Source organism: Helianthus annuus, chromosome 5 (assembly GCF_002127325.2).
Source record: "Helianthus annuus cultivar XRQ/B chromosome 5, HanXRQr2.0-SUNRISE, whole genome shotgun sequence".
Classification (NCBI taxonomy): Eukaryota; Viridiplantae; Streptophyta; class Magnoliopsida; order Asterales; family Asteraceae; genus Helianthus; species Helianthus annuus.
In genome coordinates, this window is record NC_035437.2 from 122,899,160 (window position 1) to 122,915,342 (window position 16,183).

At 37.2% G+C, this 16,183-nt stretch overlaps 1 protein-coding gene across 1 annotated transcript; it reads left to right on the forward strand.

Annotated features, from left to right (window-relative positions):
* The first annotated feature begins 11,234 nt into the window (after positions 1 to 11,234).
* Positions 11,235 to 13,182, forward strand: LOC110890805. The gene is made up of 6 exons (XM_022138457.1): positions 11,235 to 11,906; positions 11,991 to 12,132; positions 12,215 to 12,310; positions 12,401 to 12,543; positions 12,658 to 12,864; positions 12,946 to 13,182. Exons 1-6 carry the CDS (start codon positions 11,235 to 11,237, stop codon positions 13,180 to 13,182), a joined length of 1,497 nt encoding a protein of 498 aa, XP_021994149.1.
* The last annotated feature ends 3,001 nt before the right edge of the window (positions 13,183 to 16,183 follow it).

The window sequence follows — 16,183 nt, forward strand, 5'->3', positions numbered from 1 at the left end:
ATTGCATTTTTTTGTTAATCCAGTTACAACTTTGATGATGAACTTTGATTTGTCCAGTGTATATGAACAGCGTTTGAGAAAAGTCTTCTATTCCTGCAGGCTCACTAAATCGGTTTAACCCACTACTTTTCCGGAAGTCATATATGGGTTTGTCGAGATATCTCCTCTCTCTTTGCTGAGGGTTTTAGTTGGTGGTGATGGAGGGATGCTACTTGGCCTGCCAACTTCTTTTGCAGCTATGGCTCACTCTACTTGACCAACTCGATTATACAATTCATGTCGGTATAAGTGTAAGTAGTCTTTGCTTTATGCCGGGTCGCTGTATTAGTTCACGTATGTCTTTGCCTGTGTTTTATGTCATGTGGCGGTATAAACTCGTGTTTTTTCTTTAAGATTTGTACTAATTTTGATCGTCATTTGCTTACTACTTAGTACGGTTATACCACCCGTAATGCGGGGCTTAAATACTAGTTCTATATAATAACAATTGATGAAGGATGTCAGTTAGCTTAGCGAACGAACACGAACACAAGTCTCGTTTGTTCGACTGCGTTCGTGAACGTTCGGACATTCTCTGATTTTTTGGGGATAATTATGTCTAAGTTAGTTAAACTTTATTCGTCGTTTGGTGGTGTGGTAGACTTCTTATGTTTTGATTTATCATTTGATGGTCGTATTTAACTACTTATATCCAATGTTTAAGGATAACAATGTTTTCATTTTTTTTTCAAGTTAAATGTTCGTTTGCGTTCATTTTTATTTGCTTCCGTTTATTTGTGTTTGAGACCAGTGTTCACGAACTGTTCGTGAATAATTGAATTCCCTTAATGAACGAACACGAACATAAACTTATGTTCGTGTAGGATCGAGAAACGACCTGATGAGTCGATCAGAAGAGTGCTCAGACTGAATCAGAGGCGGAATTCATTGATTCAGTCTTTGTTTAGCTTGATTTCACTATTAATTGTCTCTTGTATTGATCAGAAAGCTGTTACAGATGCAGAAACACTTCGACGGAGCTTCGCCGTCGGAAACAAGACTACCACTCTGTGATTTCGCTCATGACACCTATATATAGTGCTGAGATTTCGCCCCAAGGGACACAAGGTCCACATGAGCGAAATCAGACATAACCAAATAAGCGAAATCACCTTAAATGACACAATAAGGGAAATCAAGTTGTTGATGATTTCGCTCATATGACAAGGTGTCACTATGAGCGAAATCAACACTAAAATATGTTTTCTTGATTTCCGTGCACTATACAAACAATCCTAACCTAAGACTCGAACGAAGATGTAGTCGACAAACAACTGCACCAACAGACTCCCCCTTGAATGTTGACGGAATCTTCAGTGAGAGTCTTCAACATGACGACTCTTTTATCTTGATCGGTCTTCTTCAGGAACTCTTCCTGGAATCATGTACCCGGATCTTTCTCTGGTTCTAACTTTCGTCAGACTCCCCCTTGCATCAAGCTGGGATCGCTGTCTGGAATTTTGTTATCACCTTTGAAATCAAATCCTGGCTTTTTCAGTTTAAGCTCTTCTCATGTTCTGAATCGCATCCTGGCCTTCCGAAGCAACAGGATCAGAAACCTACACAACTCAAACACACAATTATAACAAACAATATTGTGATTCAACTAAATGAATCAACTAAACATTTTAAAACAATTAACCAAACCATCTGTTCATCATGTTTAGCCTTTGAAATTTTGAATATCAGCTTTTCAACATCAGTTGTCGAAAATCTTTTTGTATTTTTCAAAAAATATGAAACATAAATGCAATAATAGAAATTTAAATGCAGAAATGAAATATGTACAAACATATTTTTGTGAATTTGCGAAAGAGCATCATATCAGATTTTAGACACATCACAAACACCGTTAAGCTTTTAATCATTTTAAGTTCTAAACGATTCACGTTGATTGATGACATAGTTGTCCTCTTAAACTCAATCTAAAAACTTTCGAAATGCTTACTGATACGTTAAGGTATATTAATTTTGCACTAAATTCTTATGGACCCCACGATCTCAGCATATCCCCTCATCATGCAATACACTGACTCAAGTAATGCCTTTAAACTTTGATCAATTGTGATTTGTGCGAAAACAAAGCAGAATGTTTAAACATTAACAATCAGGTCGATACTTCCGTATACGCAGAGAAAGTCCAATGTTTTAACAAAATAAGAAAATAAAAAAAGTTGAAGTTGTTTAGGCTTTAATCACCAGGTCGATACTTCCGTATACGCAGAGGAGATCCAAAGCTTAAACGAAACACCAAAGAAAATAAAGCAGAATGTTTAGGCAATAACATCCAGGTCGATACTCACGTATACGCAGAGGATGTCCAATGCTTAAACAAAATAAAGAAATAAAACAAGTTTAAATCTTTGCAAAATGAAATGCACAATCACAGTGTCATTTTTAGTGAAGTTGTGAAAGCTCACAAACTTAACCAGTTTTTATGCTTTTGGCATTCAGCCATTACTGAGCAGGAACACAATCAAGAAGGACAAAACTAAGTACTACGCTTTTGATCATGTTTTCCACCAGAACTAGACTTTTTCTTTATGTTTGTATCATTATTGCAAATCTACTAGTCTAGCTGAGCCTATCGTCACATCATTAGTGAGACCGTTTATCACTTTTAGACTTTACATTTCTTTTGCATGTTGTGATAGTCCACTGATTTTCTATCATTTCCTCTTGTTTCAGCAAAACCCATTTTTAAATTTTTCAATGTTTTTGACATTTTCAAATTTTCAAATTTTTTTTTTTAAATTTTTACTCCCCCTAAAATCAAAATATGTTTCAATTTTGATTTTCTGGGAAAATTTGAAACAAACTGTACAAACTTGACAACTTGATAAGAATCACATCAACTCTCCATCCACCTGTCGTAAACAATCAGAACTCCCCCTCACAACAAACTATTTTCCCATTATGATTTCAAAACACTGAAGTTTGTTTTAATCAAAATGGTTTTTTCGGAAAAATTAGTTTGTTTACCAATCATTTATAGGTTTGAGGTCACTTCATCACATTGTTTTTCTTCATACACATGACAGATTTTACAATTTCAGTTTTAGATCTCAAACATCACATGTAGAAAATCAAGTACAACTTAATGTCCTTGATTAACCACTTGTAGGTCGAAATATCACAGTTACCAACCTGTGAATTTCTCAAGAAAAATGCCGATTCATGTTCCACGCTTACCAACCTGGGAACTCCGGCAAGTCAGGTTTTTCTATTTAAACAGATTCACCCAAGCCTGACGATCCTTGGGTGATTTTGAATTCTTTTTCAACAATGGTGGAAAATTTGCATCATCCATTGGCAAACCCGAATTCTCCTTTTTTACCTCAACACCAGGCTCCTCTGGTTTTGACGAACCAGTATTATTGCCTGCACATGGCTTGTCTGACTTTGACCTGTCAGATTCATTGCCTGAAGGTGGCTTGTCTGACTTTGACACGTCAGATTCATCGCCGACCATTTTCTTCTTCTTTTTTTCTTCTTTCGTCCTCAGATTTGTATCCGATGAATTCGTCTTGCTTGACTTTGCCATCAACGGAGTTGATTCATCAGAACTCTTATTCTTATCAACAAATGAACCTGAGGACAAAATCTTCTCGAGATACTCTCTCCCCTTCTTCCTCTTCTTTCTTAGTCTGTCTTTTTGCCCTTGAGAAAGCTTCACTTTCGTTTCTTGAACTTTAGGTTCTTGAACCTTTTGTTCTTTGGGCTTGACGTTGACTGGCATCTTTGCCAATTTCTGAGAATTAGCCCTCAATCTTTCATTTCATCTCCTTGGGAAATCTCTGGCAATGTGACCTCTGATTTGACAATTATAGCATCTTCTCATCACATAGCTCCAATTCTGGCAGTTAACAGCAATGTGTCCTTGATACCCGCATTTGTAACACACTCTGTTATCATACCAATCACCATTTTCACACCGGATGCTCATATCATAGCATTGTTTGGCTTGGTGATATTCCGTCCTCATGTTTGCTGGATTTGGCTTTTGAGCACTGTGGTCCGACCTGCACCACTTATTGCCAACAATTTTTGAATTATCATTTTTTACTTTTTGTAATTTTTGATTTTGATTGGATGATCGATCTGATGAGCTGTTATTTTCTTTTTGTACATTTTTCAAATTTTTATCTTTTTGTTTCTGTTCCACTTTCTTCTTCAAAGGTTTTTGCTTAGAGCATTCTCCCTTTTCAGTCGATTGTAGAACAGTTTTCTGAGATTTATCTTTTAATTAAAAACAATTTTTGTTTTTCAATTTTTTCATTTTTATCATCAGATTTCTCATCGCAATCTTCAATTTTGACTTTTCAAAATTTGTGACATCGTCACTTATTGGAACAGAATTGATCGGTTTCGGACAGGGAAAATTCAAACTATCTGATGAAGTCACAAAACCTTTCAATTTCTTTTCAAGTTCATCAATCTTGTTTCTTGAATTCTCAGCTTCATTTTCAAGCTGAGATATTCTCTGAAGATGAGACTTGATTAATTTTTCATTCTCAATCTTAATGTTTTCAAGAACATATTTTTCATTTTCCAAAACTTTTAGCTCTTCTTGAAATTTTGTTTCATTTTCTTTCAGATTTTTGTTCTCCAGTTTTATCCAGAAATCTTCATTTTCTGAAGATTTCTTTTTGCTTTCAAGGTCTTTTTCTTTCTTTTTCAAAACCTGGTTTTCTGATATTAAACTGTTTAAGTTATTTAACAGTTTAACATTCTCAGATTTTCAACTTCTCACAATTTCCCTGTAAATCCAGAATCTGATTTTCATCAGTTTGCTTCTCATCTTTCAGCTTCTTGACCTCCGATGTCAAACTTTCCGCATCCTTCAAGAGTTTGTCATTATCAGTCTTAAAATTGTCACATTTGGAGCATACTGATTCAGAATTTGAAGATTCATTCTTCACAGATTCTTCATTCTTTGGAGCTTGCTCTTTCTCTTTCTGGAATGTTCCTACACAAAAAAATTTAACAAAATCAAGAGGATTCGCATTCTTATCAATATAACAACCCCTCTTAATGTCATAGTTCATGACATTTTTTGCCGCAAGACACACACATATTCTTTTATCTATTTCAACAATTATATTCAAACTTATGTTCTCTAGGTTTCTTTTTATTTTGTCCATCAATTCTCTTTTCCTTTTATCATTCTCATAACTGTGTGTTTTGAGTTTTTTTAAGAGCTCTGATGGACGTAATTTTGATAACCCAGAGAAACCAGAATTCAATTTTAGATTTTTCAAAATATGATCCCATTCTGCAGGTAATGCATTTGCAAGCTTTGATACTTTTTCAACATCTGTCAACTGTATCTCATATATTTTCAATTTGTCCAGTAAATAGTTAAATCTGCTTTCCATCTCCTCCAATGTCTCATTCTTTTTACACAGAAAATTTTCAAGCCGCATAATCCACATCCTTTTATCATCCTGTTCATAACTGCTATACCAACCATATCCATCATTTAATCTTCCAATAAACTCATTCTCCTTTTTTGTCAAACTTTTCTGCCATATTTCAAATAATCCCGACAAGTTTTCTAAACGAAATTTGAGTTTTCAAGTGGAAAACTCTTTGGAGTGAAATTACTTGTTGAGCCTCCTTGGATCAAAATAACCAAATTTCAGTCTTAAGAACGAAATCCTAATATACCACAAAAGCGAAATCACCAGATTGCCCTTAAAAGCGAAATAGCAAATTATATGTCACTGGAGCGAAATCATCAGCTTGTATGAGCGAAATCAGACACTTGTGACACTGGAGCGAAATTACAGTGGTCCTTTAAGCGAAATCCCAAGAAATGTAACCAAGAGCGAAATCCCAAAGTATTTTGAAGCGAAATCCTTCAGCTTATGTGACCTAGGAGCGAAATCAGATGGTAACAATAAGCGAAATCAGACTGTTCATAAGCGAAATCAGAATTTGTCCGTATGAGCGAAATCTGATCGGAGGTTAATTTGATCCATTTTTAGTCCGAATTTCAGTATGAAACTTTCACGGATTTGTCCATGCCCAATTGTCTATGGTCTGTGAAATTTTGAGAGAAATTTGACCGTTAAAACTCAAACTGGTGAAGAAAGAAGGAGTAGAAATCAGAATATTCCAGCGAAAACGAGCTAAACGGTAAGAAGTCTTCCTCCTGAGCTCTGATACCACTTGTAGGATCGAGAAACGACCTGACGAGTCGATCAGAAGAGTGCTCAGACTGAATCAGAGGCGGAATTCATTAATTCAGTCTTTGTTTAGCTTGATTTCACTATTAATTGTCTCTTGTATTGATCAGAAAGCTGTTACAGATGCGGAAACACTTCGACGGAGCTTCGCCGTCGGAAACAAGACTACCACTCTGTGATTTCGCTCATGACACCTATATATAGTGCTGATATTTCGCCCCAAAGGACACAAGGTCCACATGAGCGAAATCAGACATAACCAAATAAGCGAAATCACCTTAAATGACACAATAAGCGAAATCAAGTTGTTGATGATTTCGCTCATATGACCAGGTGTCACTATGAGCGAAATCAACACTAAAATATGTTTTCTTGATTTCCGTGCACTGTACAAACAATCCTAACCTAAGACTCGAACGAAGATGTAGTCGACAGACAACTGCACCAACAGTTCGGTATGTGTTCGTGAACAGTTCGCGAACATGTTAATTTCCTTAACGAACGAACACAAACATGGCCTTGTTCGTGTTCGTTCGGTTCGTTTACTACTGTGTGCTTCACTTTTAGATAGGGATGGTGGGATTACCTTAAATATTAAAATATCAAATATTTTTATATTATTCTACATATACAAAAAGAAGTTGAGGGAATAGTGTCAGACAGCTTGTCTGGCACTCCCCTATTGGACCAAATCAATTTTTAATTTAATTTTATTCCTAGCTTAAAATTACGGTTTCGTCCTTTGTTTAAAATTACGTTTTCGCTCTAATTCAAAATAAAAGTATACTTTTGTCCTGGCTAAAAATTTACGCTTTTGCCTTCAGTTCAAAAACTCATTTCTAATTCTATTCCCAGTTTAAATTTACGGTTTTGCCCTCCGTCTAAAATTACGCTTTTGCCCCCCGTTCAAAATAAAAATATGTTTTTGCGCCTAGCTCAAAATTACGATTTTGCCCCCCAACTCAAATTTACGTTTTTGCCCACAGTTCAAAATAAAATTATGTTTTTTCCCCATAGCTCAAAATTATGATTTTGTCCTCAGCATATACAGAAAGGAGTTGAGGGAATAGTGTCAGACAACTTGTCTGGCACTCCCCTATTGGACCAACCAATTTTTTATTTAATTTTATTCCTAGCTTAAAATTACAGTTTCGTCGTTTGTTTAAAATTACGTTTTCGCCCCTAATTCAAAATAAAATTATATTTTTGCCCTGGCTCAAAATTTACGCTTTTGCCCTCAGTTCAAAAACCCATTTCTAATTCTATTCCCAGTTTAAATTTACGGTTTCGCCCTCCGTCTAAAATTACGCTTTCGCCCCCCCCCCCAAATAAAAATATGTTTTTGCTCCTAGATCAAAATTACGATTTTGCCTCCAACTCAAATTTACGTTTTTGCCCACAGTTCAAAATAAAATTATGTTTTTCCCCATAGCTCAAAATTATGATTTTGCCCTCAATTTAAAATTATGATTTCGCCCACAGTTCAAAATATTTTTACGATTTTGCCCTCTGTTCAAAATTATGATTTTGCTCCCATTTCAAAAATTACGATTTCTCCCCAGTTAAAAATTATGATCTTGCCATCATTTTACTTTTTTTTGTGTGCAAAACTATAGTACTGTTTTATTTTCCTTGGTTGATTCAGTGTAACTTTTATTGTGTCATGCAGTTGTCTAACACTCGCTCATTGGTCCTGATAAATTAGTATTTTACCCCCAGCTCAAAATTACAGACCTGTTATTGTTTTAATTTTTTTTTAGCAAAACTATGGTACTGTATTCGTTTAATTGGTTATCTCGATATATTTTTTTAGATCGTGTTATAAGTAGTATGTACAAGTAACCTAAATACATGCATACATGTTATGAAACTAAGAAATATTTGATTTAACCCCGCAACGCGGGCGGGCATAGGTGTAATTTTTATTCGTCCAGGCATGCCTGGTACATGCTCATTTGTCCTGAAAAATTACAACTTTGCTCCAAGTTTAAAATTATTGTCTTTCCATTGTTTTAGTTATTTTTAGTAAAAGTATGGTAGTGTTTTTGTTTAATTGGTTGACTCGATGTAATTTTTTTTGAGATCGTGTTTTGAGTAGTATGTACAAATAACCGAAACACAGACATACATTTTATGAGAGAGAAATTTTCAGCTTATTGCCCCGCAACGCGGGCGGGGCAAAAACTAGTTATATATAAATAGAAGAGTTATCAGAATTCTATTCCTAATCGAATGCTGCTGGTTCGATTCGAACCAGAATACAAATCTAAATTTGATATGGTTCGAGTTTTAGGGTTTCGAGGCCATTCTAGTACATGACAACCCTGCGCTATGACCATGGCCAATGTCGAAGTAAAATCAAAATATCAAATGTCCTTCAACTGGGCCTTTAAAATGTTATATTGGACCTTTGTTGAGAAACCACACAAGGAGTTTAGACAAGGAATTTATGTTCGAACTCCATGTACAAAGCCCAAACAATTATTTAATTCTCTCATTTATGCCGTGTCTTATTAAACAATATATGTACTTACCATCAGAATCAAATGTTATTTTGGAATCAGGGGCGGATCTACTTAAAGATCGGGCGGATCTACTTAAAGATCGGATTCTTAGGAACCCATTTGATTTGAAATTCTTAGTAAAAGCGTATACAGAAAATATAGCAGGAACCCATAAATAAATTATGGGTGAACCCATTACAAAATGAATGTAGCGTTCCAGTGGTCGAGCTTCTCTTTTCTAAGCAAGAAGCCTCGAGTTCGATTGTGGATTCTCTTCTCTTGATTTATCTATTTGCTCCCTTTAGTTGAAGATGGGTGAAACCATTATACATGAACTTTTTATAATATGGTGAAAAGATGATAGAATAAAGATAATAATTTGTTGAGTTAAATGCTTGGTTAGTCCCTGTGGTTTGCAAAAATTTCACACTTGGTCTCATTGGTTTACTAATTACACTCGTGGTCCCAAAACTTGTCAAAAGTGCACTCGCTTGGTCCCCAGCCCTAACTTAAGTTAAATTTCTCTATTAAAACCCCTCACGTGCTTATCACGTGAGGGTAATTTGGTCTTTTCACCTTGATTTGATGTCTACTTTTGCAATTGCACAGTATAGTCCCTGGATGTCAGTTGATATTTATGGTTTTCCCTCTCATTTCTTCTCATCTCTCTCACACTAACACCAAGAAACCCTCCCGTCTCTTCACTTTCTCTGCAAAATCTAGGCGATTGAAGAAATAATCAGCCGTATAGGATCGATCGAACAGAATGGGTTGGTACATTAGGGACGAGTATGATGATTTCACTCCAGATCGTGATTACAGTAAGTTTTTTTGTATGATTGTGCTAAAGTTCAAACATTTAGCGATTTTGAAGTGTCTAATAGTGTTTTGCCTGTTTTTTTTTTTTTTTTTTTTGTTATGATTTTTGAACAGAAGGAAACCCTAGTTTGTTTTCTGCAAAAATCTTCTATGGTGGATTTTTTAGGAGGGTTCCAAGCAGAAGGTATCTACAAGGAAGGTCAGTGTATGTGGATTACATCGACATTGATGAGTTTTCTGTTCATGAAGTTGATTGGATGATGCGAGAACTAAAGTTGTTGAAAGAAAAGGTGCCACTTTTTTATCATTTTCAAATACCAGGTAGAGATTTAGATACTGGTTTGGTAGCTTTACGGTGTGATGCTAATGTTCGTAACTTGTCAAAATATGTGGGTGAAAATAAGTTAATCAACTTTTACATTGAACAAGGAATATCTATGGTTGATACTTATTTAAAATCACCTGAGGGATCTAAGGTTGTTATTGAGGAATTAGCAGAGGAAAACCAGGAGATTGTTGGTGTTAAACAAAACAAAAAAAAGTTGGTACCTAGAAGGAGATTGATGCTTGAGTATGTTGAAGGGTCCTCTAGTGCTAATAAGAATACAAGTAATATAGAGATTGAGACTGATAATGTAGTAGGTAACAATGATAATGCAGTAGGTAAAAATGATAATCCAGTAGTTAACAATGATAATCCAGTAGGTAACAATGATAATCCAGTTGGTAACAATGATAATATAGGGATTGAGACTGATAATGCAAAAGAGGGTACATGGGTAGATGGTTTTAACTTTGATGACATTGATTTTTCTGGAGAATTCCCAAACAATGAGGGTCATAAGGATAATGAGGGTGAGGGTAATATGGAGGCTAAGGATGAGGGTGGTAGTGAGGATGAGGGTGGTAGTGAGGCTGACTGTTCTCATCAAAGTGAGAATGAGGGTGATGATTCAGAAGACAGTGACTACATAGTTGACAATGATTATGAGGTGGAAGAAATGGAAGTTGATATGAGGGACTTCAATGTTTTTGTAGATGAGGATGAAGAATATGTGGGCAGCCGTAATTCTGGCATTGATGATGATGTTAGAAATGAAGTGGATTATGAAAACGAAATTGATGACAACCTTAGCTATGAATCATTTGATAGCTTAACAGATGAATCAATGGAAGATTTTGAAACAAGTAGGAGCCAAAAGCTAAGGGAAATCAGGAATAAACAAAAGGTTAGCATTTGTTTACTTAACTGTTTATTATTTATGTAAACATTTGTCAAAATATTTACTTAACTGTTTAAACAGGGAAAGAGTAGGATGCATGAAGCAAGGTTTTACTTGGGTCAACAATTTGGATCTGCAAAGGAGGTTAAAGAACAAGTTAGGAGGCATGCCGTTCTTACCAAAAGGGAGTTGTCATTTTTGAGAAATGACAAGGCTAGGATTAGAGTAGTATGTGAAGGGAACGTCCCAGTTTACAAGAAAGGTGATGGGTTTGTGAAACAAGTACCCAAGAAGGGCAATAAGGGAAATCTGTTGGGCCCAAGCCCAATGAACCTACTGTTGGGCCCAGGTCCAGGGAATCTTTCAGTGGGTCTCAAAAGTCAAAAAAGGTACTCACTGCCAATGCCATATTCTGTAGAAAAAGAAAAGAAAGATTAGACAAAGTAATTTGTCCATTTATGTTGTATGTTGCTAAAGAGAAAGATGAAGTGGAAACTTGGACAGTGAAAACTCACAAGTCGGAACACACCAGTCTGCAAACTAGAGAAAGCCATCACCTCACAGCAAAGTTCATGGCTAAGGAGCCTGCTGTGAAGAGATTGGTTGAATGTAACAAAGACATCTCTGTGAGGACCATCCAAGAAGAGCTGGCAAGGAAGTATGAATTAAGGGTTTCAAGGATGAAAGCATTTAGGGCAAAGTCTCTTGCTTCAAAAGAAGTTCAAGGTGACAACAAGGAACAATATTCAAGGTTAAGGGATTACATAATGGAGCTTCAAAGTGCAAATCCAGACACAACAGTGCACATTGAAGTTGAGTCTGAACCCAACCCAGATTCTCCAACAAGGGTGTTCAAGAGAATTTACATCTGCTTGGGTCCACTGAAGCTAGGTTTCAAGGAATGTGGGAGGGACATACTAGGCTTAGATGGGGCTTTCTTGAAGGGTTCACAACAAGGTCAGGTATTAGTTGCAGTAGGCTTGGATTCCAACAATGGACTCTATCCACTGGCCTATGCAATTGCAGAAGCAGAGAACAAGGATTCCTGGACATGGTTTCTAGAATGTCTCAAAGATGATCTAGCATTACAAAACAACTCAAGGTTTACCTTCATTTCTGATAGACAAAAGGTTAGCCTATGCAATTTCTAATCCACTGTTTATAATTATTGGTTTGAATTTTAACATGTTTACTTTTTTGGGTGTTAATTTTAGGGCCTTATTCCTGCACTTGAAAAGGTATTCCCTGCTGCAGAACACAGGTTCTGCCTTAGGCATATTCACCAAAATATGAAGTTAAAATGGAGGGGCAAAGGCTTTAAAGATTGCTTATGGGCATGTGCAACTGCCAGAACAGGTAACTTGTTGATTCATTAGTTAGGTAAAGATTGTTATGCCTTTATTGACTCATGTTCTTGTGTAATAGTACCCGAGTTTAGGGAAAAAAATGGAAGAGTTAAAGAAGTTCAATGAGGAAGCATACAACTGGTTGGCACAAATTCCACCAAAGCATTGGTCTAGATCTCACTTCACAGGTAATATGCACAAACACTAGACCACATCTCAAATTAAGCACAAATTTATTTATCATTTTAAACATTGCTTTATTGGTTATCAATGTGTAGGTTGGGCACAATCTGATGTTCTACTGAACAATATGTGCGAAGTTTTAAATGCTAAAATTGTTGAAGGGAGGGAAAAGCCAATCATTTCATGCTTGGAATATCTTAGGGAGTATTTGATGAAGAGAATAGTCAATGTGATGAAGGTGCAACATTAGTGTAAGGGCCCCCTCACACCAAAGATAACAGAGATTTTAGATGAGATCAAGAAGGCTGCAGCCCAATGCACTGTGAAATGGTGTGGTGATAATAGGTGGCAGGTACAAGGGACTCTTGGGCAGTATGTTGTGAATGTCGAACAAAAGGTTTGCACATGTAGGAGGTGGGAAATTTCTGGAATACCATGTAAGCATGCTGTAGCTGTTAACTGGGATATGGCTGCACACAAACAACAGGTTGGGCCACCTGAGGATTGGGTCCATCCATGCTACTATCTGGACACTTGGAAAAAGGCTTATTCCTACAAGGTTGGTCCCATCAATGGTCCCAAACTCTAGCCAATATCACCAGTTCCAACAACATTGACCCCTCCACTTCACCACAAACAGGCTGGCAGGCCAAAGAAAAAGAGGAGAAGAGACCAAGTGGAGGTTGAAGATGCCATGGAGAAGAAAGGTAAGCTGACAAGAAAGGGTGGGACTATAACCTGTAAGAAATGCAATGTGAAGGGGCATAATTCAAGAAGCTGTAAGGAGCCAAAGAAAGGAAAGGCAACTGAAGGTGGTTCTGCAAATGATGAGGTAGCTGCTGTTGGTTCTGCTGGTGGTTCTGCAGCTGAAGAATAGGTTGGATGCTTTTGAAGGGCTGCATTTATATTATCTTTTGGTTATGTTAATCAGCCGTAGGCTATAAACAATACATTGGTCATATTTTGGTTGTCTATTATGGCATGTTTAACTATTGTGGCTTATGTTTATGCCACTATTTTGGTTGTCTATTATGTTTGACATGTTCATCAGTATGCTTATGTCCATTTTGGTTGTCTTTATTATGGTTGTTGAGTGTCTTTATTATGGTTGCTTGGGTAATCAGCAATGGCAGGTAATAAATAGCTTTAGCAGTGGAGTGTGTTTATTATGGTTGTTGTGTCTTTATTAAATAGGTTTGTTGTGTCTTTATTAGGTTTGTTGGTATTAAATGGTCATCCGTATCGCTTTTGCACTTTATTAACAATGGTCATCCGTATTGCTTTTGCAATGGTCATCCGTATCGCTATTGCGCTTTATTAACAATACCTTTGAACACCCAAAATCGACCAATTTCATTCAAGTAGTATTTGGTCAAATTACATAATTCACAATAACATTACACTCAAGCTAACAACATTGCAAACTGTAACCCTAACAGAAACAACAGTACTAAAATCAGCTTGTTCTTCCATCTTAGTTCAGTCCGAAGTTCATCCCTTTCTTGATCCGCCCTGTTTCTTGCTCGAAGTAGCCCTGGAATGATGCGAACAGCTCGCGGGCACATTGGCGGGTCAACCCAACCAACAAATCTAGGACACGTGACATCCTGTCACATCAAACAATTCAAAAATTCGAACCAAATACAACATCGATTAATGAAAGCTATTGCTTACCGGTGATGGACATGAATAGAATCGACGTCCTGGGTTGTTGTCGGCCCATGATGTTCGAACAATGACTAACCTTCCACATCGACAGGTTGCCATCTTCTATGGTTCCAGGAGAAACATGGGAGAGAGGAAATCTAGGGTTCCATGAAGAAGACGGTCGTTAGTATTGAGGGAAAAGAGAAGATAAGGTCGTTTTTATAATGGGCTCGAGGTGAAAAGACCAAATTACCCTCATGTGATTAGCACGTGAGGGGTTTTAACAGAGAAATTTAACTTAAGTTAGGGCTGGGGACCAAGCGAGTGCATTTTTGACAAGTTTTGGGACCACGAGTGTAATTAGTAAACCATTGGGACCAAGTGTGAATTTTTTGCAAACCACAGGGACCAACCAAGCATTTAACTCTAATTTGTTTTATAAGTACGGTCCCTAAGGTAGGCTGTTTGACAGCTTCTGAATGGTTAAGTGCTGAACCAGTAAGAGGCGTGAACCATTAAGTGATAAACCAGTAAGAGGTCTGAACCATTAAAAGTCAGTATAATGCTTAACCGTTTAGAGACAAATGACTCACCAATTCAGATTGAGTTCTTAACCATTCGGACTCAGTATAATGCTTAACCATTCAGAGGCAAATGTCTGAACCATTCAGACATCTGCCTGCGAAACAAACAGTCTGAACCATTAAGTGTTGAACCAATAAGAACCCCATTAAAAGGTAAACAAACAGCCCCTAAGTATATGAAGATGTTGATCAGTAACCAAATCCTATAGTACATGTTATTATAAGCAGTGGCGGACCCAGGATTTTTGGACAATGGGGTCCCATTTTTCCGGTGTTCAAATTTTTTGGATCGGTCGTTGTTCGGGTCGGGTCAAGAAACATAATAGAAAACAATATCATAACTAAACTACAAGTTTCATTTACTACACATTCATTTACTACACATTCAGCTATTAAAATACCCAATTTTAAAGTCAAGTTTAAAAAAAACCCAAAAAACCCAATTTTAAAGTCAAGTTTAAAAAAAACAAAGAGTAAACTGCCATTTTGGTCCCTATGGTTTGGGCACTTTTGCCATTTTAGACCAAATCTCAAACTTTTTAAATCTGGGTCCCTGTGGTTTCACTTTTATTGCCATTTTAGTCCAAAAGTGAAATTTGACCAGATTCCCTAAATTAAACCCCCCTGTTTTGTCCTTTTCCTCAGGGGTAATTTTGTCATTTTCGTTTTATTATAACTGGTTATTAATTAAATTAACCCTATAAAAGCATAACCTTCTTCATCTCCCCAAAATCCCAAACCCTAATTCTTGCTAACAACAACGAATCTTCACCTTAAACAAGAACACCTCAAACAATCTTGCCACCACCTCCTCCTTCACCGCCACCACCGTCACCCTCACCACCACCGTCACCCTCACCACCACCTCCGTGCTCACCCCCACCATCCCCACCACATTACTCTTCGCCACCGCCACCTCTAAAGCAATCACCGCTTCCACCACCACATTCATCTCCGCCACCTCCACCGCATTATTCATCCCCACGTTACTCTTAGATCCGGACTGCTATTTCTGAACTGCCACCGATCAATCCGACTTTCTTCTTGCAACCGGAGCACCGATTCACCACGTGCCGCTTGAAACCGTTGCCGGCTCTTGCTCACCGGATCCGTCGTCTGTAGGCTCCGATTCTTGCAACCGGAGCACCGATTCTTGCAAGATATGGTCGTTTGTGGCTGAGATATTGATCGGAGGTGACGTCAGCGTTGTTCTTCAGATCCGATCTATGGTCGTTTGTGGCTGCGATATTGATCGGATGTGAGCATAAGGATAAGGTATCAAGAACCTTGAGCCCATTTCTTCTTTCTCTCTCTTCTGATGAGCCGTGGCTGGTTGGGATGAGAGAGAGAGGTTTGGTCAAAGATGGAATGGTTTGACTTTGATATCTAGTGATGTTCAAAATGTTGTGGTTGGATACTGAAACTCAAAATTTGCAGATGTATTAGGGTTTGTGTTAGGGTATTTGGGGAAGATGATGTCCTTTTATAGTGTCAAGGTTGATTAATTAAGTTTTATATATATAATGCTTAAAATGACCAAAATACCCCTGAACAAAAGGACAAAACAAGCAGGTTGCAACAGTCAAAATAGGGGTTTTTTGGATTTGGACTAAAATGACAATAAAAGTGAAACCACAGGGACCCAGA

Bases quoted from the DNA above. Each gene is read 5' to 3' on its own strand.
- LOC110890805 (XM_022138457.1), top strand. From the start codon at position 11,235: ATGTTGTATGTTGCTAAAGAGAAAGATGAAGTGGAAACTTGGACAGTG. The intron at 12,133-12,214 runs GTAACTTGTTGA...ACCCGAGTTTAG, and splicing joins ATGTGCAACTGCCAGAACAG to GGAAAAAAATGGAAGAGTTA. The intron at 12,311-12,400 runs GTAATATGCACA...ATCAATGTGTAG, and splicing joins GTCTAGATCTCACTTCACAG to GTTGGGCACAATCTGATGTT.